At 37.1% G+C, this 27,158-nt stretch overlaps 1 protein-coding gene across 1 annotated transcript; it reads left to right on the top strand.

The window, feature by feature from the left end:
• The first annotated feature begins 1,195 nt into the window (after positions 1-1,195).
• LOC136255118 (sacsin-like) lies at positions 1,196-26,532 on the top strand. Its single transcript, XM_066047838.1, has 3 exons — positions 1,196-1,330; positions 9,168-9,426; positions 18,257-26,532. Exons 1-3 carry the CDS (start codon positions 1,196-1,198, stop codon positions 26,530-26,532), a joined length of 8,670 nt encoding a protein of 2,889 aa, XP_065903910.1.
• The last annotated feature ends 626 nt before the right edge of the window (positions 26,533-27,158 follow it).

Below are 27,158 nucleotides of genomic sequence, written 5' to 3'. Positions count from 1 at the left end.
CAATGCTATTTTATTTAATTTGATTTAATACACTTGCATCAAACAGGTTTTATCTTAGATAGGCTGACTAATTTTCTATAGGCTAACTAATTTTCTACACTTGATTTGGTTAACCAGTCATACGAAATAAGTCATGTAAGAAAAATTAGTATATACATCTGAGTAGGGATCATAGAAATAAAAAAGCAATGAAACAAGATAGGTGATCTATACCTGTATAGGGGTTTTAATCCCAACAGGCTACATATGACTGAAGTAGGAATTTAAATGTGCACTATTATAGCTACACAGGTGTATGACCTCTACACAAAGCAAATACACTGTAGAAACCATGTAACGTCATCAATTTTAATTTGCAGTACTACAGTAATTGCTATTGATTTAATTTGGCGCAGTAACAGAAGGTTATCTAGTCTCATGTGGCTAAACCCCTTGTTTTCGATACCATGACACTTACAAATTTGCTATGACGAAAAATTTATATTATTCAGCACCTGTATCAGGTAAGCTGCATAAACAGCAATGTTTATAGCTTTCAGTAAGACACAATTGCTGCCTCATTGCACAACACGTATCTGTATATGTATTATTATCTGTCTCAAAAATGGCATTTCAAGGCTAGCCTCCCCTATTACTGGAAATTCTGGCTACCCATGATAATGTGCCCTGTGATTATGGGGGCTGGTGAACCCAGGGACAAAGGACCTTGGAATTTTATGCTTTACATGTATTCTATACTTGTAACATCTTCAAGCCACATGCACAGCCAGAAAACTTTTTCTTTGTTACTGCATGTGGCACACACAATGCCTCGCATAATACATTTATCACTTTAGCCAAGTGCCACTGAAAAAGGGTCTTTGCTGACTGCCACTCATGCTGCACAGTGAGTACACTAAATTATCAAGACACGCGGTAGTGCATCGTGCGGCCCAAGAAGCCGGCGCGCCACACCGTGAGTATATTAACAGGATGAAAGAAAATGCACTTTTCACACCTATGTAGCTCTGTGATCCTCTATCCGATTGGAACCAAATTTGCTAGAGAAGTGCCGGCCAGTTCGGGGAGTCTACATACCAAATTTGAAGAAAATCGCTCCAGCCATTTTCGAGATACCAGCGAACAAATTTTCGTTTTAATTTCTTCGTTTTCTTCTTCATTTCCCACACTTCGCAAAATTCGCCATAAAACACGAATGCGTGCACCGATCGGACTGAAATTTGGCACCCTTAAAGAGCTCATTAAGAAGGATCTTAATACCAACTTTGGCAGGAATCTGATGAACATTCACGGAGTTATGACCAATTATTTGCGTAAAATAAGGTTGACGGTCTGTCACGACCACAGGGTAAACCCCTTGGAGGAATGAGCTGAAAATTGCTATGTAGATGGAGTAACCATCGTAGGAGTGCCTTTTTGTAGTTTGAAAGAAATCGAGATAACGACCATGGAGATATGACACTAAACCCAACCTGTGTCACAATTACGCGATCGAGTTTTATGAATAAAAAAACTGTTAGTTTTCACACCTGCCAGGAAAACCGCTTAGAGCAATGAGCTGAAAATCGGTATCTAGCTGGAATAATCATCATAGAAGGTCCTTGCTGTAGTACAGAAGAATCGGATTACAAACCACTGAGTTATGATTCGAAAGGCAACTACGTGTAGCAAATGCGAGATCGAGATACTCTAATAGAACAGTCACTCTAATAGAGCATTCAGCTACATTTATAACTTACTCCATTATATTACATTTCAAGTTATTCTGTAGGGAATTCAGCTACAAACAGTTAACCTGATAGACAATTCAGCCACAGGCAAGTCACCCTGTAGAGAGTTCACCTAGAAACAAGTCACCCTGTAGAGAGTTCACCTAGAAACAAGTCACCCTGTAGAGAGTTCACCTAGAAACAAGTCACCCTGTAGAGAGATCAGCTATAGTATGTTCACGTTGAGCTGAATCCTCAAAAACCTTTAATAAAACTTATGGATGCAATTACACATGATCTTGAAATTTGGCTCATTTGTAGCACTGCTTGACCCGCTAAAAGTATTTCAAAATCTTTTTGTTCAAATGTTTTACATAATATTTATGGCCAATCAAAATTTTCACAATACATTTCCCATGGGGAAGCCATATAAGTACAGTGTCCATTACAGCCCTTTCCCGAACTTGTAATGGAGCCAAACCGTACGTGTCTGTTGGTGACACCTTTGCTGTTACCAATAATCATCTGGTTGGCTGAAATGTTAACTCTGTTGAGAAAAAATCCACTTCTAATGTTTAGCTGTTTTTCAGGATTCAGCTCAATGTGAAATACTATAGAAGAAGTCACCTTGTAGAGAGTTCAGCTACAAAGAAACCATCATGTAGAGAGTTCAGCTGCAAAAAAAATCACCCTGCAGAGAGTTCAGCTATGAACAGATCACCCTGTAGAGAGTACAGCTACAAACAAATCACCCTGTAGAGAGATCAGCTAGAAGAAGTCACCTTGTAGAGAGTTCAGCTACAAAGGAACCATCATGTAGAGAATTCAGCTGCAACCAAATAGCCCTGTAGAGAGTTCAGCTAGAAACAAGTCGTCCTGTAGAGAGTTCAGCTACAAACAAATCACCCTGTAGAGATCAAATAGAAGTTACCTTGTAGAGAGTTCAGCTGCAAAGAAACCATCATGTAGCAGTGACCTGAAACTCCCTCTGAAAAAGTGCATACTCCCCTAATTAATTTACAACTTTTGTGAGTGATAAAATCACCAACAGTTATGCATAGTGTGACCTTTTCTACTGGCCAAATTTCATACTTTTACCTTTGAAATGGCATTACAGCGTTGAAGCCTGTTAAGCGTGTTAAACGCCTCTAAAATAATTATCGTTTTAGTGCTGTTTTGCTTCAAAACTTTCTGCGAAGGCCTGGATCAATTATGAAACAATGTTTTGGAGTGATTTTTATGATTCACTGTAGATCTATGTAGCTATAGGCCACTGAGCTACAAGACTGAGTTAACAACCCCAGCTGGGCTACAGCTAAGTGGGATCACAGTTATTGAAAACTTCCTGAACCTGAAACCCCTTCTAAAATTCCTAGATCTGCCACTTTGTAGAGAGTTCAGCTGCAAGCAAATCACCCTGTGGAGAGTTCAGCTACAAACAGATCACCCTGTAGAGAGTTCAGCTAGAAACAAGTCATCCTGTAGAGAGATCAGCTAAAAGGATGACCTTGTAGAGAGTTCAGCTGCAAAACAATCACCCTGCAGACAGTTCAGCTACAAACAAATCACCCTGTACAGAGATCAGCTAGAAGAATTTACCTTGAAGAGAGTTCAACTGCAAACAACTCACACTGTAGAGAATTCACTAAAAATAAATTGCCCTATAGAGAGATCAGCTAGAAGAAGTTACCTTGTAGAGAGTTCAGCTACAAACAATTCACCCTGTAGAGAGATCAGCTAGAAGAAGTTACCTTGTAGAGAGTTCAGCTACAAACAATTCACCCAGATCAGCTGGAAGAAGTCACCTTGTAAAGAGTTCAGTTACAAAGACATCACCCTGTAGAGAGTTCAGCTACAAACAGATCACCCTGTATAGAGTTCAGCTAAAAACAATTCACCCTGTAGAGAGATCAGCTAGAGACAAGTCATCCTGTAGAGAGATCAACTAGAAGAAGTTACCTTGTAAAGAGTTCAGCTACAAAGAAACCATCATGTAGAGAGTTCAGCTGCAAACAAATCACCCTGTAGAGAGTTCAGCTATGAACAGATCACCCTGTAGAGAGTTCAGCTAGAAACAAGTCATCCTGTATAGAGAGATCAGCTAGAAGGATCACCTTGTAGACAGTTCAGTACAAACAAATCACCCTGTAGAGAGATTAGCTGGAAGAAGTTACCTTGTAGAGAGTTCAGCTACAAACAAGTCACCCTGTAGAGAGATCAACTGGGAGAAATTACCTTGTAGAGAGTTCAGCTGCAAAGAAACCATTAAGTAGAGAGTTCAGCTGGAAAACAAATCACCCTGTAGAGAGTTCAGTTACAAACAGATCATCCTGTAGAGTTCAGCTAGAAACAATTCACCCTGTAGAGAGATCAGCTAGAAACAAGTCATCCTGTAGAGAGAACAGCTAGAAGAAGTCACTTTGTATGTAGAGAGTTCAGCTACTAAAAACCACCCTGCAGATAGTTCAACTACAAACAAGTCACCCTGTAGAGAGATTAGCTAAAAGAAGTTACTTTGTAGAGAGTTCAGCTACAAAGAAACCACCATGTAGAGAGTTCAGCTGCAAACAACTCACACTGTAGAGAATTCACTAGAAATAAATTGCCCTGTAGAGAGATCAGCTAGAAGAAGTTACCTTGTAGAGAGTTCGGCTACAAACAATTCACCCAGATCAGCTGGAAGAAGTCACCTTGTAGAGAGTTCAGTTACAAAGAAATCACCCTGTAAAGAGTTCAGCTACAAACAGATCACCCTGTATAGAGTTCAGCTAGAAACAATTCACCCTGTAGAGAGATCAGCTAGAAACAAGTCATCCTATAGAGAGATCAACTAGAAGAAATTACCTTGTAAAGAGTTCAGCTACAAAGAAACCATCATGTAGAGAGTTCAGCCACAAACAAATCACCCTGTAGAGAGTTCAGCTACGAAAAAATCACCCTGTAGAGAGTTCAGCTAAAAGAATTCACCTTGTAGATAGTTCAGCTACAAAGAAACCATCATGTAGAGAGTTCAGCTGCAAACAAATCACCCTGTAGAGGGTTCAGCTATGAACAGATCACCCTGTAGAGAGTTCAGCTAGAAACAAGTCATCCTGTATAGAGAGATCAGCTAGAAGGATCACCTTGTAGACAGTTCAGTACAAACAAATCACCCTGTAGAGATATTAGCTGGAAGAAGTTACCTTGTAGAGAGTTCAGTTACAAAGAAATCATCATGTAGAGAGTTCAGCTACAAACAAGTCACCCTGTAGAGAGATCAGCTGGAAGAAATTACCTTGTAGAGAGTTCAGCTGCAAAGAAACCATTAAGTAGAGAGTTCAGCTGGAAAACAAATCACCCTGTAAAGAGTTCAGTTACAAACAGATCATCCTGTAGAGTTCAGCTAGAAACAAATCATCCTGTAGAGAGAACAGCTAGAAGAAGTCACTTTGTATGTAGAGAGTTCAGCTACTAAAAACCACCCTGCAGATAGTTCAGCTACAAACAAGTCACCCTGTAGAGAGATTAGCTAGAAGAAGTTACTTTGTAGAGAGTTCAGTTACAAAGAAACCATCGTGTAGAGAGTTCATCAACTGCAAACAAATCGCCCTGTAGAGAGTTCAGCTAGAAAAAGTCACCTAGTAGAGAGTTCAGCTACAAAGAAACCACCATGTAGAGAGTTCAGCTGCAAACAAATCACCCTGTAGAGAATTCAGTTACAAACAAGTCATCCTGTAGAGGGATCAGCTGGAAGAAGTTACCTTGTAGAGAGTTCAGCTACAAACAAGTCACCCTGTAGAGAGATTAGCTAGAAACAAATCACCTTATAGAGAGTTCAACTACAAGCAGATAACCATGTAGAGAGTTCAGCTAAAAACAAGTCACCATGTAGAGAGAACCTTAACCCTGTAGAGAGTTCAGCTGCAAACAAATCACCCTGTAGATAGTTCAGCTATGAAAAGATCACCCTGTAAAGAGTTCAGCTAAAAGAATTCACCTTGTAGATAGTTTAGCTACAAATATACCACCATGTAGAGAGTTCAGCTACAAACAAATCACCCTGTAGAGAATTCAGCTACAAACAAATCACCCTGTAGAGAGTTCAGCTACAAACAAGTCATCCTGTAGAGAGATCAGCTAGAAGGATCACCCTAGGCCTGTAGAGAGTTCAGCTACAAAAACAAATCACCCTTTAGAGAGATAAGCCAGACAAAGTAACCCTGTAGAGAGATCAGATAGAAACAAATCACCCTGTGGAGAGTTCAGCTACAAAGAAACCACCCTGTAGAGAGTTCAGCTACTGTGTAAACAAGTTACCCTGTAGAGAGATTGGCTAGAAAAAAGGAGAGATCAGCTAGAAACAAATCACCTTGTAGAGAGTTCAGTTACAAACAAAATCACCCTGTAGACAGTTTAGTTACAAATAAATCACCCCGTAGAGAGTTCAACTACAAACAGATAACCCTGCAGAGAGTTCAGCTAGAAACAAGTCACCCTGTAGAGACAATCCTGTAGAGAGTTCATCTACAAGCAAATCACCCTGTAGAGACTTCAGCTACATTTCAAGTCACCCAGTAGAGAGATCAGCTGCAAGCAAGTTATCTGTAGGGAATAATTGACATGTAATATATATATAATTTGTACATTTAGTGATAAAATCAGAAATAGTTAAAGTATTTAAAATCTGCTTCATCTTTTTTCTTCTTCCTGTGGTAAAGAAAAAGAGATAGGTTAAAAAAGACCCAAAGCCAGCCATAGGCCAGCTTTGGGGTATACAAATACAAAAAGAAGTGAAATCTAATTCAAAACAGCCAAGTTGTAAAAAAAAAGTGCGGCCCTCAAAAAGGCTATGGTGAAAAAAGACGTGAAATCCAAGGTGGCAGCCAAGAAATGGCTGTAATGGTAGGCTAATGGTAAAAAATTAAATAACGACAATTCAGGTGAATTTTGTGCCAAGACCAAGCGGCACCAACTTCACCTGAATTATCATTATTGAAATTTTACCATTAACCTACCATCACAGCCATTTCTTGGCCACCACCTTGGATTTCACATCTTTTTTCACCATAGCTTTTTTGAGGGCTGCGCTCTTTTTTTTACAGCTTGGCTGTTTTGGATTAGATAATATATAACGTCTATAGCTAGCTAATTCCAGGGGTTTACACTCAAATGTACATGAGCAGCTTGACAAACAGCTTTCATGCTTTATGTTGCACATGAAGGCGAAGACTTATTAGTAGGCGTGACCAAAACTATATTGCTTTCTTGAAACTTTTTACCTATGTGGATGTGGACAATCCTGTTTGCCTCATGCATATGTCACACATATACACGCACACACATGCACACACAACACACACTACACAACACACATGCACAAATTTTTTTCCAAGGTTTAAAGATGTACATTTCCAACACTCAACATGAAGAAATGTTCATTGACTTTTAAGTGTTTTTGATTTGCATAATAGAAGCAAAGTAGTTATAACTTATGGGTGGGTAAAACAGTTGACCTGGGGGACTGATGACAAAGACATAAACTCCATAACATTTTTGCTTTGTACTAGCTATCTGTGTAGGTTGCAATCTCATCGGTTGACCACTTTTGGCTGTTTTGAATTGGTTAGCATAGACCATGTACTCATTGTTCATACCTCAGTCCAACCCAATGGATGGTATGGAAGTGAATTACTCAGCTTATCATTGGTATGTTGAGCATGAGATTACGATTTTATTGAAGAACTCATTCTTCTGGTTTAAATTAAGCCTATAATTATGAAGGCTTGTATTTCACTATCGCATAAAAGTGATTTTATTTAAATATAAAGTGCCAAAGGTGGTGGGCAGCAAAAATCATGTTATTTCAAAGAAGGGACCATGCATGGAGCTATGCATGCACAATAAAAATGCATTTTCTTCTTTCCTCCTGTCGATATACCCATGGTGTGGCACACCAGCACACTACACACTACCATATGACTTGATATGGTTTAGTTGGGAGTAACGCATTACATAAATTTTTGTGGTAACGAAGTAATATAACGAAATATGCTGTAAAAACAGGTAATATAACTCAAGTTACTTTACGTACAAATGTAACGCATTACCTAAGTAATGAAGTTACTGATATTATGTAATATTACTTTAAGGAACGAAGTTACTAATCTCGTTAGTAATCCACTGAGTAACGCTTAGCCACTATGAAGTAACGAAGCGTACTGAATGAAACTTATTCACCAGCTTCTTGCTTATAACCAAGATTTACACATTGTCCAACAAAGCAATCATGTCATGTGATAAAGTGGTAGTTTCACACGTGACAGCTTTAAGGCTGTGGACACAAAGTAATATAATATATAATATTATTATAGTTACTTTATTATGGGTAATATGTAAGTGTAACTAAATAGTTCAGTTGTAAATAAGTAATAGTTATACCATGGCTGCGAGGGATTTTGCTGATATATACACCCAAAGCCCGAGGGCCATGCACAGGTCCGAGGACTGTGGGTGTATATGTCAGCAAAATCCCAAGCAGCTGTGGTATAAGTGATATATATCACCTGGGGCGTGCTCACCTAATAGGTGAAAGAACTAACAAGAACTCATCTCATTTTGTTATACAGTAGCATCTGAAGATCGATCGTGGTTTTAATAGCGTAGGCTAATAGCCATCAAAACGTTGTCCATATGTTAGAACGTCATTAATACGTTACTGTGCTTCAACATGCAATGTTAGAAAACTTGCGATTGTGGGGTGGAGCTTAAATTGTTATCATTTTTGTACTAAGTTAAGCCAACTAATTTAACTATTGGGACAGTAAGGAAGTATTATATTAAGTTAAGTACTTAGGACTGTAAGTTACTAACCTATTTCAACATAACAGTAGTAGCTTTGCTGTTCTGTGGTCTCTTCAAAGGCTGATATGCGGTGGGCAGAAATACGCATCCACAATCGCCCAAACAATTATTTTGTGCCTACATTATCCTTTAATAACAACCAACTAGTCTATCTTAGCAAATGTACTAAGCTTAGCAACCACTATAAAAATGAGTCCCACAATACAAAGCTCTATGTAGCTCAACATAATGAGTCAAAACGCATCAATTCTTTGAACTGGCTGGGTATCAAAGTCATTGACAAACCGCTTTCCTATGATATTGCCCAGGCAACATGCGAGTTAAACACCAAGTGGCACCTTTGAACACCCACGTTAAAGTGGTATATTATGTAATATGTAACAAGTTACATTTAAAAAGTAACTGTCCAAACACTGCTTAGAGTATATGTCTTAACAAAGTACATACATCTCATAATATTATGTGGACACTTGACTAGCACAGTTACTTAGAAGTTCAGTACAATACAAGTGTCGTATTATTACAGTTGTCACTTGTCACCACTTTTGATCAATTGGCAACTATATATTTCAAATGCAGTACTGTGTGAAATTGAATCTACTCTGTTTCTCTTTACAGGAATTGATTCAGAATGCTGATGATGCTGGAGCAGAAACAGTGACATTCTTCCTAGATGAGAGATCACACAATGACAAACATTTATTCCACCCTGCACTGGGACAGTTCCAGAAGCCAGCCCTAGTGGTACACAATGATAAAGAATTCACTCCAGAAGACTGGGAAAACATACAAACACCAAGAAAAAGCCACAAAATGGTTGATGTAAATAAAATTGGTACATCAGGCAGTGGTTTCTGCTCAGTGTTCCACATTACCGGTATGTACATAATTGCCAACAAATGAAAGTGCAATGAAAAATTCAAACTGACAACTAAGAGTTATGTAAGGTTATTACTGTACAATGAAAGTGCTTTAACAAGGAGGACCAACAGCTAATTGCAAAGTGCAAATCTTATTTGGCACTACCATACTGTATTACCGTACTGTATATTAGGGATCACGAAGGCTGAGCTTTTGGCCAACAATATCTATCGCCCTAAAACCAGCCTCACAATACCTTCATGGAGTATTGGATAAGTACGTATAACCAAGCATCAGTATGACTTGAAAGTTGAAACGCTTCCAAAAAGTCGCTATGAAATTAAACATATATTGGAATTTTCTACTGCCTGACTGACCGACAAGATAAAACAAGTGCAACTCAATAATGGCTAAGAATACAGGCTTTGATTGTGTCACTGTTTGACGTCGCTTCAGCCTGACAGGTGCCTTTTTGGCATATTGCAATATATGCATCATGGACTTATCTTTGTCCTCCTTTGTGTCCCATTTCTTTTCGCTCACAGCCCGAGGTGTTGATTCATGGTAGCTCAATGGCTTCCCTATGTTTGTAAATGGGCATTTTCCATGGGGAATGAATTGATTGCAGAGGTGCTTCTCTTACTGTTCTTCATTTGCAACACTGTGTAACAGGCTAAACATAGTTGAAGGTTAAGCATAATGGCTACCTCACATTCAAGTCAGTAATAGATAGTTGAGGCATGCAAATCATCTGTATTTTTCGTGGTGACTGGATTGATAGCAGAGGTGCTTCTTCTAATGTCCTTCATTTGTAGTGCTGTGTAACAGGCCAAACATAATTGGAAATGAAATATAATGGCTACTTCATGTTCTAGTCAGTAAAAGATAGTTGGGGCGCGTGTTCAGTCGAAACATCAACTCTGGTACCATTATTTCTTTTGATGTGTTATGCACATGGGTTCACCAGTCATAATAATGTTACTAAAAAAATAAACAAACAAAAATTGGGAATTTTAAGTTTGATTAGGGTCATAGAAAAAGGTAGGGAGGTCGCCTACACCTGCATGCAGATAATACTAGTAAACATTTAATCTCTAATTCAGTCATGGGTAGTAGGTATTGAATGTTCACTAGTATATAAGCAGGTATAGGTGACCTCCCTTGTTTCCCTATATACTTTTTTATGATCCCTAATCAAAATTAAAATTCTTAATTTTCCTCATACTTGTAATTTTGTAATAAACCAATATTATGGCTAAAGTAGCGAATAAATTTGCACTTTAGTGATTATCCCCTTGTTTAAGCACTTTTTACTAATCCCTTCTATCTTTTAGATAACGGTATGCATAATATGCTTTGATCTTTTGTAGATGGTGAGGTATTTAAAACCACTAAGATACCTGTTAGCAGGTTCTTATAGTAGTTAGAAACCTGCCTGCTACATAGAAGGTTTCTAACCAACTGGTTAGAGACAGAAAGACCTCAAGCATTACAAATATCACTTTCAATCATTTTTGCTATGCTTTTCCAAGCATATTGCAGGCTAATAACCTGCAGCAGATGACCAGTCACTCAAGCCAATGCAATTGCATTCCTTCCCTAAAACAATTCGATTATGGGAGGTAGAGTCTAATTTTGTAGCTATGTTTATTATGATGAATGGACAAATCCAGAGGTATCACAAAAACTTCTGTTTAGATCACATTTGTTTTAGTATGTGTTTTATGCTTGTTTTGTCTTCTATTAAACTATTGGCGAAATTTGCGAAGATCTAGATGAGTAAGCTTCCTTGTAGATAGTTATTTTGTGCTATCTGTAATGTGGGTGTGGTCTGTAATTGAAACTGTGCCTGGTATTTACTGCTGTGGCACCATAAGCCAGCAACATCTTAATTTGTGACAATAGTTTGCCATCATTACCCTCTCAAGCCTTGTCTTTTAACTCTAACAGTTTCACCTCTTCTTCACACTTCTGTGACACCATAGGCACTCAACAATTCATAACTTATCTTGTTGACACTTAGCTACATATTTCGCTATACCACCGCTCTCAATCCACTACTAACTTTCTAAGGAAGCAGCGATAAGGTGCAAGCTCTGATTTCTCTAGTGCTTTGACAAATACACCTTCAGTCTTCCATACTTATTGTGTTTTAACATGGTATGACATATCCAATCCCACAATGACTACACCTTTATACTCAAATAAAACAATTCCATTATTTAAGTTGCATGATTAGGAACCATGCCCTCGGTTCGTCACAGTTTAGAAACCTTGCTTTACTTGGTTTCTAAATTCATGAAGTACCTCAGTCTGGGTTTTTAACCTATACATACGTAAATTGCCTAATTTTTCTTACTGTGACACTTATTAAGTGTTTTGCAACACAATTCATCATTAGTGAACTTCTGTAACACAGCATCAAAGGAAAGAATAATATCAAATAATAAGGCCACATAAATGAATGACAAAATGTGACTGGATTTTGGAAAAATGATCCAAATTGCACATTAGAAGTTTCAAGACAAATGGTTTTAAAGAATTCAAGCCAGCATAACTCCCCAAGGATAGCAAGCATGCATATGAAATTTACAGTAAAGATGCATCAATCTGTTACCTTTCAGACCACTTCCAGTGCTTGTAGAGTTTCCCGCCAAATAAGATAGAAAATCTGAGCTGTTGGACGAGCGAAGTAGTATCACAAGTGCTCACAAAAAGGCAGGACCGCCCACGGGGGGGACTGAGGCATTTTTTCCTGGGACCCAGCCTGAAAGAGGCCCCAGGAGGCCTCACGAAGGGCCCCTTGAACTTGAATACCTATTTAAAAGATTGATATACTCTAATAGAGCAGTCATGGTATTCTTCAGAGGAGCAGTGTAGAAAGCTTATAAATAAGGAGATATGGTTGGTGAGGGGTAGCTATTGTCGTTGTCAGGATGTAATGACCTTTTCTTTTTTTTTCCGTCTTCAACTTACTGCTTGGATGAAGTTGTGATTCAGAATGGAAACCTTCTTGCCCCAGGGCCCCACTTTACCTCTTTGCGCTGGGCCCCTTAATTTCTCTGGGCGGCCCTGCAAAGGGGTGGAGGGTGGCAGGGTAGGGGGTGGTGTGGTGGAGGGTGGGGGGTGGCAGGGTGGGGGGGTGGCAGGGTGGAAGGTGGTGTGGTGGGCAAGGTTATACCTCAAAATGGAGGCAGACCACAATTGGAGTCCAGAGATGAGATTACAGGGCTGTGCTGGCTCTGTAGTGGTTGATATGTAGCAAAATCCACAGAAAAAATGTCTGGCCAACATTGTCAGGCTGTCCACCAGTGAACCACTGATTTTTGCCAAACCAGGTCCTTCACAAGGCCTATAATCGCTATTCGAGCTCTACACCCCAGAAAAGACGTCTGTTGAAACCAGCTTTGAGTAGTTTGAGTGGTATTGAGTGTCAAAACTACTAGTACGATAGTGTAGCTATCCACTGGTGGTGTTAGTTTGATTTGCCTGATGTGCGATTTGGATCGGTGTTGTAAAATCTGGTCACAAATGTACTCCCTATTCTAATTACTAATTAATAAGTAATGTCCATCATATAGCCCTATGCACATAGAACAATACATGAAGCAAACGTAGAACCAATCTGCTTACTTTGACTGTTTGAGGCTTGAACAAACAATTTTTGGTTTATTCTTACATGATAGGCAATACAAAGTCTTTGATGCACTACTGCAAGTCAATACCTTTCGCTGTCAGCTAAAAGGAATGGTTGACAAACAAGCTAGCTAAAACGTGGTGAAACAAGGAAGGTTGCCTACACACCTACAGATCAAGACACACGATAGTGTGTCATGCAACTCATCAGACAAGAAACCAGTGTGCCACACCATGGGTATAGGAAGAAAGAAACATCATTTTCTCACCTTTGTATCTCCGTGATCCCTAATCCAATTGGAACGAAATTTGCTGCAGTTAGGGGAGTCCACATTCCAAATAAATTTGTAGGAAATCTCCCCAGCCTTTTCCTACAAGCAGCCAAAGTTTCAATTTTTTTCTTTGTTTTTGTGAATTGTGATACTCTAATAGAACAGTCACCCTAATAGAGCATTCAGGTGTACATTTATAACCTACTCCATTATAGAATACTATTACATTACAAGTTATTCTGTTGGGAGTTCAGCTACCAACAGTTAATCTTATAGACAGTTAAGCTACAAGCAAGTCACCCTGTAGAGATTTCAGCTACAAATATATTGCTCTAGAGATCCAGAACATTACTAGTCACATTGAAGAAAGTTCAGCTATAAACAAGTAACCTTGTAGAGAGTTTGGCCACAAATAAGTCGCTCTGTAGAGACTTCAGCTACAGACAAATCATCCTGTAGAGATTTCAGCTACACACAGATCACTCTGTAGAGATTTCAGCTAGAAACAAGTCACGCTTTAGAGAGTTCAGCTACAAAAACAACCACCCTGTAGAGAGTTCAGCTACAAACAAGTCACTCTGTAGAGAGATCAGCCAGAAGCCAGTGACCGTAGAGAGTTCAGCTACAAAAACAAATCACCCTGTAGAGAGATCAGCCAGACAAAGTAACCCTGTAGAGAGATTACCTAGAAACAAGTCACCCTGTAGAGAGTTCGGCTACAGTAACTGTATAAACAAGTTTCTCTGTGGAGAGATCAGCTAGAAACAAGTTGCCCTATAGAGAGATCATGCAGCTAGAAACTAGACACAATAGGGAGTTCAACTACAAGAAATCACCCAGTAGAGAGTTCACAAATTACCCTGTAGAGAGATCAGCTAGAATCAGGTCGCCCTGTAGAGAGATCAGCTAGAAACAAGTCACCCTGTAAAGAGATTAGCTAGAAACAGATCACCTTGTAGAGAGTTCAACTACAAGCAGATAACCATGTAGAGAGTTCAGCTAAAAACAAGTCACCATGTAGATAGAACCTTAGCCCTGTAGAGAGTTCAGCTACAAGCAAATCACCCTGTAGAGAGTTCAGCTACATTTCAAGTCACCCAGCAGAGAGATCAGCTACAAACAGTTTATCCTGTAGGGAATAATTGGCATATAATTGTATAATTACTGACAAAATCAAAAATAGTTAAAGTATTAAAAATCTGCTTTAAAACTTTTTCTTCTTTTGTGGTAAAGAAAAAATATAGTTTAAAAAGCCCCAAATACAAAAAATGATATCCAATCCAAACAGCCAAGCTGTAAAGAAGAATGTGTTTAAAAAATGTGGCCCCCAAAAGGCTATTGTGAAGAAAGATGTGAAATCCAAGGTGGCAGCCAAGAAATGGCTGTGACGGTAGGTTAATGGTAAAAATTTCAATAATGACAATTCAGGTGAATTTGGTTTTGCTTGCACCTTGTATTTCACATCTTTTTTCACCATAGCCTTTTTGGGGCCACACTCTTTTTTACAGCTTGATTGTTTTGGATTAGATATACTAAATCTCTAAACTTCAGTCTATACCCATGACTGAATTGGGGATTTAATACCTACTAGTATATCTGCAGGTATAACCAACTTTCTTGTTTCACCACTTTTTAGCTATTCCCTTGTTTCACTTCTGTTCCCTAATCCAAGTTAAAATTCCTAACTTTTCCTTGTACTTGTTAGTTTACTTTTTAAGAATATAATTATGACAAATGGACCAGCATTAAAAGAAAGAATGGTGCCAGGAATACGATTAAAGTAATTTTGCATCAGAACACATGTCCCAACAATTAATTATGTAACAGAAAGAGAGGTGGCCATTGCATTTTATTTTCAGCTATGTTTCATGCTTTACACAGTGTTACAAATGAAGAACAGTATGAGAAGCATCTCTGCAAACCAATCTAGGAACTACGGAAAATATGGGCAATTAGCCAACACAGCCACAAGGAATCCACATCCCGCTATCATGAATCAACACCTTGCATTGTCAGCAAAAAGTAGTGGAACACAAAGGAGAACAAAGGCAGGTCCATGATGCATGCATTGTATGTACTGTGTACTGTGGTTGGTGAAAAGGCACATCTCAGGGCAAAGCAACGTTAAGCAGTGAAGAAATCAAGCCTGTAGCCTTATCCATTGTCAAGTTGTGCTTGGCTGAAGGCATCAGTTAATTGATCAGTCAGTCAGCATAAAAGTCAGAAAATTTTTAAAAATTCCATAGAAACTTATAGGAATGGTTTGGGGTTGGTCTGAAGACATGATGTTAAATCACAGTAAAACAATGACAAATGTTACATCCCTACTGTGCTCAAGATACATACCATGATGGAAATGCACAGTAGGGATATAACACTTCTTATTGTTTCAATGTGATTTAATATCATGCACTACCCCAGCTTGTTTCAGTACTTTTTATCGATGTGCTATGGTCCCTACTCTACGTAGTTGAAATTTTTTGTGTACTTGTTTGTTAACTTTTTCTGTAAACAATAATTGGTGAACACATGCATACATAACGCATAAAAAGAAAAAAATGGTGCTGTGCACCCCTGCTATATCAATTAACATCTGAAAAGTGAAATATCCATTATGCTTCATTGTCAGCTATTTTCAACCCATTACACAACATTATGAATTAAGAAAAGCATCCTGCAATCCATGCATACCACACCAAAGAAAGAAGTGGTGTCACCCATCCCAGTTATATCAATTATCATCTGAAAAGTGAAGCATCCATTACACTTCATTGTCAGCTATCAGCTATGTTCAACCTATTACACAGCAGTACAAATTAAGAACTGTACAAAAAGCACCTCTACAATCAAAATAGCCTCTATGAAAAATATGGACAATTTCTGTTACGAAGGGAAGCCATCACGTGCTACCACTAAATCAACACTTTTCGTTGTCAGCAAAGATGAGTGGGACACAAAGGAGGACACTGGTAAGTCCATGAAGAATGCATTGTACGTACTGTGGTATGCCAAAAGGCACCTCTTGAGCTGAAGCAACATCGAACAATGAAAAAATCAAGCCCATAGCCTTAGCTGTTATTGAGTTACGCTTGTCTGAAGGCATCAGTCAGTCAGCCAATCACTAAAATTCTGTTAAATATAAATTCTATAGCATCTTGCTGAAAGCATTCAGGTTGATCTGAAGGCTTGTTTGGGCTTAGTTTTACTTAACCAATACTGCCTCATTGTCATCAGGGAAAAGTGAGGCTGGTTTTTGGGTGATGTTTTTTCATTGGCCACACCCACACCTTTGTGGTCCCTACTATACAGTAATATCATACTGTATTATATATATTTATATTTTAAAAACTTCGTAGCAACTTATTAAAAGCTTTTCAGGATGCACTGAAGGGTTTGATATTAACTACACTGTAAATAATACTGCCATAACTCCTTGAATATATTGTGAGAGTGGACACTGGTCTGTGCAAAAGTGCAAACCTTAATGAAAGTGTGTCCTATTCCAATCCCATGGTACTATTTTCAATTTTTTCAATGTTAAAACTATATTGTTTCCTTTTTCAGTCCACTATTTGATTATAAAATTGTTTCCAGATCTCCATGATACATGTACTGTAGCTGTGTAATTTAAACCAGGCATGTACTCACAACTGGCAAGAGGAATGCTTTGATTCGTAAGAATAGTTACGTGTTTGCATGACTTTGTGCTTACCACATACAATACTGTAATTTGCATGAGTTTTTCTAAGGTGAAATCAGAAATTATGGTGAAAATCAGAAAATATTGTACTCTTTGGTTGCAGGCTGCCCTAAAACATATCATTAAGTATGTGGGTTGTAATTAATTAATGTTGACCACATGACATAACTAACTGATGGGTCACTTCAATGAGACATACAGTAACTCCAAATTGGCGAATTAACAAATTAGCATTTTATTATGGATTCAGCTATGGATGCTTCCAGTGCTATGAATTTTGAAAGCTATGCATTTGTTACTTGTTATTTATAATAAAAGTTAGAAATTTTACATTTGAATAGGGTCATAGAAATAAAAGAAAGCTATGAAAAAGGGGAACATCTACAGCTTTGTACGTTTAATTCATACTTCAGTCAATACAACCTAAAGTCATGACTATAAAGAGGGATTAAATGTCTGCTACAACTGTAGCCAACCCACAGTACAGTATGTCCATGATGCATGCATTGTAGCTGCTGCAGTAGTTGGTAAAAGATGTGACTCAATCCTAAGCTAGGATGTCACACAGTGAAGAAATTGAGTCCATAACCTTTACAGGCTGAAGGCACAAGACAGGCAACCATTAGACAATAAGTAGAGAATATGGTTAACTAATTTTAACATAAGAACTCATTGGATGTATTTGGAGTTGCTCTGAAAGGACATTTGGTTTTATTATGTCTAACCAGTACTGCCAAGTTGTCATGAAGGATTAGTGAGGCTGGTTTTATAACTTTTTAAAAAACTTAGACAATAGCAGATCCAGTCACATATTGTATACCTTTAGACTATACTAATGCAAGTCTGTCTACAGAGCTTTAATGTTTTTGGGTAAACATGTGTTAGGTAAACTTTACAATTATTCCATATGTCAGGGGTGGTGGAGCAGGCCAAAGAGTGAGGGGGCCAGGCCAGCTGTAAGTTGAAGACCAAAAAAAAAAAAAAAAAAGGTCACTACCTCCTGACAATAGCTGCTCTCCACCAATTATATCTCCTTATTTATAACTACACATACGTAGCTAAGTAGCTTGCTACACTGCTTCTCTGAATACTATGACTGCTCTATTAGAGTATCTCGGTCTTTTTTGCAAACAGTGTCCCGTAAAAGTGGGGGGTCCATGTCTCTACCGCCTATGCATATGTGCTCACAGAGATTGATTTCTGAAATGCTAACTTGCATGTTTCTATACTGTTTGTAGATCTGCCAACAATTGTTAGTGGTGATAAAATCTGTTACATTGATCCACAAAAAACGGTATGGAAAGATGCCGGTTGCATATATAAACTTCCTAAGGAACATCCTGCAGAATACACAGACTCCTTTGCACCATTTAAATTTGAAAATCCATGTGCTTTAAAAGAGTTCAATGGGCACTACAAAGGTACTCTATTCAGATTTCCACTTCGAAGCCAAAAGACAGATTTAAGCAATAAATTATACACAGTCCACAATCTAAAGGATGACATAATTAAAAGATTTATAAATGACTTGGACATCATGCTACTTTTTTTGTGCAATGTTAAAAGAATTGCAATATATTCAATTAAAGGTAATGGAACACCTGTTTTAATGGCACAGGTAATGATTAGCAAAGAAAGCCAAAAAGCAATAGATGAAAAAAGGGAGTATCTTCAGAAGGTTAAAAGTAATCTACATCAACAAGATATTAAACACCTATCTCATAAAATTGGTGTTGACATAGAGAATTTGGAAAACAATAAAACTTACTCACAGCAGTGGGTAGTGACAAATATGGCAGGTACTTCAGACACTAAGATTATTAACATGTCCAAAGAGGTATCACAGATACCATGGGTTGGTCTTGCTGTCTGTCTGGATGCATCAAAAACTGGTAAAAGACCCAGTAGATTATTTCGCTTTCTGCCAACACCTGATAGTGAAGATACCAATCCACCATTACCTGTCCATGTACACGGAACATTCATGTTTTCAAATAATTACAGTACAATAATGCACAAATTGGGAACTTCCTCTAGCAAACATAGCGTCTTCTCCAAATGGAATAAATTACTAGCTTCTGAGATGCTTCCTCACTGTTATAAATCTCTTCTTACCTTTGTGTGTGAGAACAAATTCTTGGAAAATGACCATTACTTATTGTGGCCAAGCATCTCTCATATGGCCAGCTCAATTTGGAATGCGTTTTTGCCATTTCTCTTCAAATCTGATTTATTTTTAACTGAAAAGGGTAACTTGGTTAACATTTTTGGTACATATTTGTGCCCCCGCAAAACAGACAGGGATAAACTCCCTAGGGTAGTTATTAGCGCACTAGAATTTTGCAACAAAGAAGTTATATTTCTACCATCTAAGATTTGGGATGGAATTGATCGCTTTTATGATATTGATTCTTTAACAATAATATCCCCAAGCACAATTAGGTCCTTCCTTAAACAGAACCCTGAAAGTTACCTTAACATGGAATATGAGCAAAAATTAGAGCTATTAAATTACTGTCTGGAAGAAGAAATATCTAGCGATTTAACTGGTCTGGAGCTTCTTCCTGTAGTTAGTAAAGATTTTGTGCCTTTTGAAGGCAGGAGTTATTCGGGCCGTGGCATATTCATCTATCCTCAAGAATTTCCAAGGAATTTACTTCTAACTTTTGACAATGTCTTAGTAGACTTATGTGCTACTGCAACAGATAGCTTAAAACATCTACACAGTAAACTTCAAAAAGTTGCAGGTACTGAGTGTACCCAATTAAAGGAATTGAATGACAAATGGTTTGTAACATTTTTACATGAGGCAAAACCAGAGAGTGGCTTCTTTAGTAGGGCTTGGATAGAAACATTTTGGATGTGGGTTAACAAGTGCAACATTAACATTGCTAACTTCATTGATATACCAATTATTCCAATAAGTTCAGACAGTGGTTTTAAAACAATAAAGTTAACTAGTATTAAGCAATCTACTGTGATTCTTTGTGAAGAAGAGCATCCTCCAGAATTACTGAAAGTAATGGAGTGTCTAGGATGTAATTTTATTTATGCAAAAGATTTTGAATTTGTAAGACATTGTTCTGATTTAGAGAACTATATTCACTGGGGGCTGTCACCAACTACATTCCTTGGTGCTGTTACTGATATTGATGGAACAGTAAATTTGTCAGATTCAGAAGCAGAACTGATTAGGTTGTTTTTATTTGACAATGATTGTGTTTTAGATCTCACTGAGAGGCAAATCCAAATAGTCAGTAACATGAAGATTTTCAAAGCAATGCAGAGAAAGGAGTTGTATTGCATCAGTGGGATCACCAATCAGCAAAGTTTTAAGGTGTGCATTATTCAAGATGCAAAAAGTATTACTGAAAAGTACATTGACTGCTTTCCTCAAAACTTGCTATGCATAGAATGCAATACTAACAGTTGTAAGAAAATAAAACGAATAGCATCAAGTTTTTTTGTAGTTTCCACCAAGACAGATTTTGTCATGAACTTTCTTCTACCTGCAATAGGGAGTGAAAAGAGTAGTCTCCTCAAAAAGGTAATGGCTATTGTTATAGATGAGGAAGAGTTTGAGAGCTTGTTAGTAGTACAAAGTGACACAAAATTAAGAGAAAATATTGAAGAAAATTTTAAGAAAATGGCATTTGTGCCTACAAGCATGGGGCATGACTTGACAATGTGTGTTCCTCGTGAAGTATATGATCCTGAAGATGTGTATTTAAAAGACGTATTTAAAGGCATTGGAGCTTTTCCTTCTGATCCCTATTCTTCTAAGCATTATAAAATATTAAGAAAGCTAGGAATGAAGACAAAAGATAACATAAACCCACAAGATATAGTCAAAGCAGCAGACCACATTCATAAGAAGCGGGATAGTTATGAATCAATTGAGATACAAAGAGCCAAAATGTTGCTAAATTTTTTAACCCTTAAAGGCAGTAAACTACTACATGATGTTTTTCAAGGTAAACCATTGTATGAATATCTTTATAGCAAGTCTCTAATGCCTGTACTCAGCAAACCACCAAAAAGTTATCCTGATGGACTAAAATGGAAAGGAAGTGGCAAAATTCTCAGGGTCTGTGCATCTAAAATATACACTGCAGCTGATGGAAAACCACTTTATGAGGATCTTCCATTTTTGATAGGGTCTCAAGCATACATTCTTGATGGTTCAGCACCAGCTATTTTGATGCCATCATCATATTATGTCTTTTATTATCCACCCTTGAAACACATGATCCCTCAATTTCTTGGCTATTTTAAGCAAAGAAATCAATTGAATGATGCTGTTTTTCGTTCAACCATTAACAAATTTTATCATTACTTTAATGAAGCTTTTAAATCTGGCACTGTTGAGCAGGAAGATTGGCAAGATCTCTGTAAGCCTGGTAGTCCATCATTTGTTATCATAAGGGAAGGTTTACTTGTTAATCCAGGTTGTGTAGCACTGAAACTAGATGAAAATTGTACGGAATTGGTGACACTAGAACCATATTGGTACATTTTGCCAGATAATACACAGCAATACCAACATTTTTTCTGCAGTGTTGGAGTAAGAAAATGTGTTGGGTATTCTGAAGTTTTGGATGTGCTTGTGAGAATCTCCCAGTCATCAACTTGTATTAGCAACAATGACTGGAAATTGGTTACTAAAATTCTCACTTGGCTTCCCATATATTTCAATAAGATAAATAAAAAAATTAAGCAACACCATTTGGACTTACTGATACCAATATACAATCGTGCTGAACAACAAAGTATGCTAGAATTTCAGCCAGCAAACAAAGTTGCTTATTTAGATGAACACTTAGGTTGGTTAAAGGATGACCCAGAACTTTTAGATGACATCACTGAATCAGATGACTTATATTTAGTTCATTCAAAAATTACTGAAGACTTAGCAAAAGCATTGCAACTTAAAGTTCTGAATTGTATTACAAATCAAGCCAAAAAAGACATTGAGAAAGTCAGTCAGTCTGAACCACTAGTTAATCGAATAAGCAGAATCATGAAAGAATACAAAGAGAGCAGTGTCATTCAAGAACTTATACAAAATGCTGATGATGCAGAAGCTAAAGAAGTAGCGGTTATTTACGATGAGAGAGAATTTGAATCTTCAAAACTCATTTTTCCAGCAATGAGTAAAGCACACAGTACTGCATTACTGTTTTATAATAGTGGTTTATTTAGTGAAGACGATTTTGAAAATATACTGAAAGTTGCAGGTGCAACAAAAGCAGCAAAAAATTCCAAGATAGGGAAATTTGGGGTTGGGTTTTGCTCTGTGTACAGCATAACAGATGTGCCCTCCTTTGTGAGTGGTGAGCACTTGGTTATATTTGATCCAACTCTGCAACATTTAAGCAATGAATTTAGTGATGCTGCCAACCCAGGTATTAAAGTTAATTTTAATAGCAGTCGTTTAATGAAGAAGTCAAACCAGTTGAAACCATATGAAGGAGTCTGTAATTTCAATCGTTTAAGCAAGTTTTCTGGCACTCTATTCAGGTTTCCTCTTCGTAAAATGAAAAGTGCTATAACTAGTGAAGTTTACAGTCAGGAAAAAATAAAGTCATTGATAGAATCTGTCAAGGAAAATGGTTCAAAACTGCTGATGTTTTTAAATCATGTAAGAAAAATTTCTTTTCATGAAATAAAAATCACTGATTATTTTACCAATTCCCCTACTTATGAAATCTCTTCAGTACAACATAGTACAGATAGCTCTGATGTATCATTACTTGCTGTTGACAGAAAGTGCAATAGTGATGAGGATAGTGAATACTGGTTAATTGCTACTGATCGTCAAAATGTGAAAATACATGATGGAAGTCTCAAACCAGGTATAGCTTCAGTGTCAATAAAACTAGAGAAAATCTCAAATTTCACCTATAAAGCATCCAAAGTAAAGGGAGAATGCTTTTGTTTTCTACCATTACATGTTGAAACTGGATTACCGGTACATGTCAACAGTAATTTTGCTGTTACTACTAACCGTAGAGGAATTTGGAAGAGCACAGCAGCTGCTACTACATATGAAAGCATTTGGAATGAAAACGTAATTGAAAAGGTTGTGACAAAAGCCTATATCAAACTACTGGTACATTTAAAAAAGATGCAAAGTGAAGGATCACTTGTTGACTACGAATTTTACAGTTTATGGCCAATATCGCTTAAAGAAACTAATCCATGGGACAAACTACTTTCTGAATTTTACAAATCATTGCTGAATGACAAATCCAATCATGAAGTAAAACTGTTTTACTCAAGTGAGACAAAATCTTGGAATCAGCTTAGAGTATCTTATTTCTTATGTGATGATATTTTAGACATTGCAAGTGATGCTTCATTTAGGGAAGTTGTGCTAAAAGTCTCTGCCAAAATTTTCAATGCAAATATTGTTGATATTTCTTCTCAATATTGGAATCAGCTTTCTAAACATGATGATGCAAAAACTTTTGAGGCACAAGTCATTGATGAAGAAAAATTTATTAAACATTTTTTCAGTGCTTTATCAAGTGATAAAATGGATGTTCATCACAAGACCGGTGTGATACTTGCTTTTTTGAAAGCTTTTTCCAATAGCAAACACAAAACTTTACTTTCACAGCAGATGCAAGCAACAAAATGTATTCCATGCAGTCCAGATGGATCTAAATTTAAGCAGCCTCTAGAACTGATTAATCCTAATTCAGAATTGGGGATATTGTTTACTTCAGATGAAGAAATGTTCCCAAATCAAGTTGTGATTTTAAAATATGAAGCAATATTAAAAGAGCTTGGTGTGATAGAATCCACTTTGTCTTGGGAACTGCTACTAAATCGGTTACAGAAAGTTGCAGAATGGTATGCAAAAGATCATGGTCATGCAGTGAAGTGCATAGCAATATTAGTTAAGTACATCAAACAAAATCTAGAGGCTAATCAAGATATAAAAGAAGACCTTAAACATCAATTAAAGAATACACCATTTTTGCCTGTGCTACAAAAGCCTCCAAATTACCCAGTCAAGTGGGAAGGAGCTGCTCACTCTGCTACAATAAAACCCTCAGATTTGTATTATGATTTTAAAGCAAAAATATCCATTTCTGATGTGTGTGGCTCACAGGTGGCTGTATGTGATATTGATTCAATACCTCAATCTCAAGTTATTTTTACTGAGGAAGTTAACGTAATTTTGGGCATACATACTGAAATAGAGGTTAACCATGTTATAGGTCATCTTAAAACACTGGTTGAATGTGACTTATCAACCTTAAGCACTGATGGCTTCAAAAAGTTAGATACCATAATGAATGAAGTATATGCATATTTACAAACAATTCTCAATAAGTCAAAAGATTCAAAAGACTTGGAGTGTAAACTACATGGGTTAAAAGAAAAGGCATGTGTTTGGAATGGCAGTAAATTCTTGTTGCCTACTCAAGTATCATTTAGGTGGGTAACAGATGGCCCAGTGTTGTACAAATGTCCAACAGTATTAGCAGAGTCAAATAGGTCATTGATGAAACAGTTAGGAGTTGTGGAAGATTTTACTTCTAAAGTTCTAGTAGAAGCATTGCTTGAAATTAAAGATAAATACAAGAAGAACCGTATTCCTGAAGCTTTCCAAAACCTAGTCCATAAAATTGTCCCTGAGCTGGGAAAGATGGAAATATCAGATATACTCAAATCTGATACACTAGAGTTGTACTTGCCTAACACAAAATTTGTTTTAGTTCGGAAAGATCTTATTAAATATAATGATGTGCCTTGGGAGAATCCAAATATTGAATGCTCATATTGTCATAGTTTAATCAGTAAAGACCTAGCGGTTAAATTTGGTGTAGAAACACTGAGGAATTTCATGCTGAGAGACCTAGATGTTACTGATAAATACTATAGCAAAGAGCTTGATCAAGATGAATCAGTCACTCAAGAAATTAGAAACTCACTAAAGGAGTATTCAAGTGGTTTGCAATACCTAAAGGAGTTTTTTGCAAATGCAGAAAATTGTAAGTCAACAAAAGTGTATTTTATTTTAGACCAGCGGACACATCACCAAAACAAACTAATCTCAGAGGAATGGAAAAGCCTTCAAGGGCCATCCTTATTAATTTGGAACAATGCAACATACAGTGATGAAAGATTTGCAGATATTCAGGACATATTGAGTATCAACAGCAGTGCAAAAAACACACAAATGCACAATTTGTTATTTAAGGCAGTACATCATTTTACAGAGTGTCCTACATTTACTACTGGTGACAAAATGTGCATAGTGGACTATAATTACAGCTACATTGCACAATACACAGCACAACATAAAAGAAAGCCGGTGCGAATATTTTCAAAATTAGACTTATTATGGAAACGGTTTCCAGATATGCAACCTGCTTATTGTAATCTTCCAAATGAAATGCAAAATGGTACCTTGTTCCGCTTACCACTGAGAACTCCTTTCATGGCACAACATTCACAAATAGTTGGGAAGAATGCATATTATAACACTGATGCTTTAAAAAAGAAACTGACTGAGTGGATCGACAATTTTACACAGTCTTTACTCTACTTCAGTCATATATCTGATGTACGTGTATTTGCCATAGATAACTCCTCCACTAATTGCTTACATCATATCCGAACTGGAAAAAGCAAGATTATTGAAACATTTAATCGAGACAATGTAAATTTAACAATATATTCAGTAAAGCTGATAAATAATGATGCTTCTGAGGAAAAATGGCTAGTTCAACTAGGATTGGGAAATGCCTCTAAGCCAACTCTGAAGTGGAATGGCATATATGATTCTTTAAAGCATGGAATAGCTATTCCTACAAGCCCTGAACATAATTTTGTGGATAGTGGAAAGTTGTTTTGTATTTTACCAGTCTCAGATAGATCGAAATTGCCAATCAACATCAATGGACACTTTGCACTAACACCAGATAATAATCATATCATGTGGGAAAAAATTGATGACTGTAAGGATTCAGATAGCAAGATAGAGTGGAATGAACAGTTGCTAGAAGCTATTGCAATTTCGTATGCCTATTTTCTAGAAAAAATTCGTGAATTGATACTTAAAGATACAAAAGATAGGGGAGCATTACGAACGTCATTAGAATTCTACTACAAGCAATATCCAAGATCACCAAATCCTAAGCCTTGGGATAAATTGACTGCACAAGTGTATTCATTTTTGCATAAACAACAAGTTTGCACTCATGCTAAAATAGTGTCTAAGGCAGAGTCAGCTCAAGCTAGCATAGCGTCTACAGGATCTCCTCCTGCAATTTATACAATTAAGTGGTATAAGCCAAGAGAATGTGAAGAGTATGAGCTAACTAAAGAGGAACCATATGTCCATGATGAAGATGAAGAAACAGTTAAAGTGCTAAAATGTATTGGTATGAATATTATTGATTGCCCGAAACATGTTCAAACTGAATTTGAAAAAGAACATGCTTATTTTACTGAGATATCAGCAGAGACCGTGTTAAATATTATGCACATTTTTTAAAAGAAATTGTTAATAACAATCCTTTGCCTTGTTGTATTACAGCTACCAAATTAGGTTCTGTTGAATCATACAAAAAATTCGTTAATTGTTTTCAAAACTTTAAAGATTTAAAGAAATACAAAGATGCAATGCAATCAATTGGGTTATTGCTAACTGTGGATAATCGACTTCGGTTTTTGTCTGATGGCAAGGAAATAATCAAGTCAAGTAGTTGGAAACTGTTTCCAAAAAGTGAGCATCACTTTCTCAATGACTGTATTAAAAATGGTCATGTACTAATTGAATATCTGTTCAAAGCATCCCCAGAAAATTATGATCCTATTATTAAGTCAATTTTTCAATGTAATTTACCTTTGTCATGGTCAAATGAAGTTAAGGCTCCACAAGAGTGGCCAATAGAAAAAATTAGCAATGTGATAAAATGTGTAAATGAAGATAAGACATTTCAAGAATATAAAAAGCAATTGTTCAGAGATTTTACGTTAATTCCAAGTAACCTTAACACTATGTTTTCCACAGCTTCCGAACTACTGCCTATGAAAACTTTACAAATGATTAAGAATACATCAGAATGGTATATGGAACTAACACGGCATAAGAAGTTGCATAAAAACATAGAAAATCAT

This window comes from Dysidea avara, chromosome 5, assembly GCF_963678975.1.
Source record: "Dysidea avara chromosome 5, odDysAvar1.4, whole genome shotgun sequence".
Classification (NCBI taxonomy): Eukaryota; Metazoa; Porifera; class Demospongiae; order Dictyoceratida; family Dysideidae; genus Dysidea; species Dysidea avara.
The sequence above is the reverse complement of the archived record's forward strand: the minus strand, read 5'-3'. Positions and strand labels throughout refer to the sequence as shown.

What these genes read in the sequence shown, in the direction of transcription:
- LOC136255118 (XM_066047838.1), top strand. Translation starts at nt 1,196, where the DNA reads ATGCGTGCACCGATCGGACTGAAATTTGGCACCCTTAAAGAGCTCATT. An exon ending in TGCGTAAAATAAGGTTGACG is followed by an intron (nt 1,331 to 9,167) that starts GTCTGTCACGAC and finishes TTCTCTTTACAG; the next exon opens with GAATTGATTCAGAATGCTGA. An exon ending in CTCAGTGTTCCACATTACCG is followed by an intron (nt 9,427 to 18,256) that starts GTATGTACATAA and finishes TACTGTTTGTAG; the next exon opens with ATCTGCCAACAATTGTTAGT.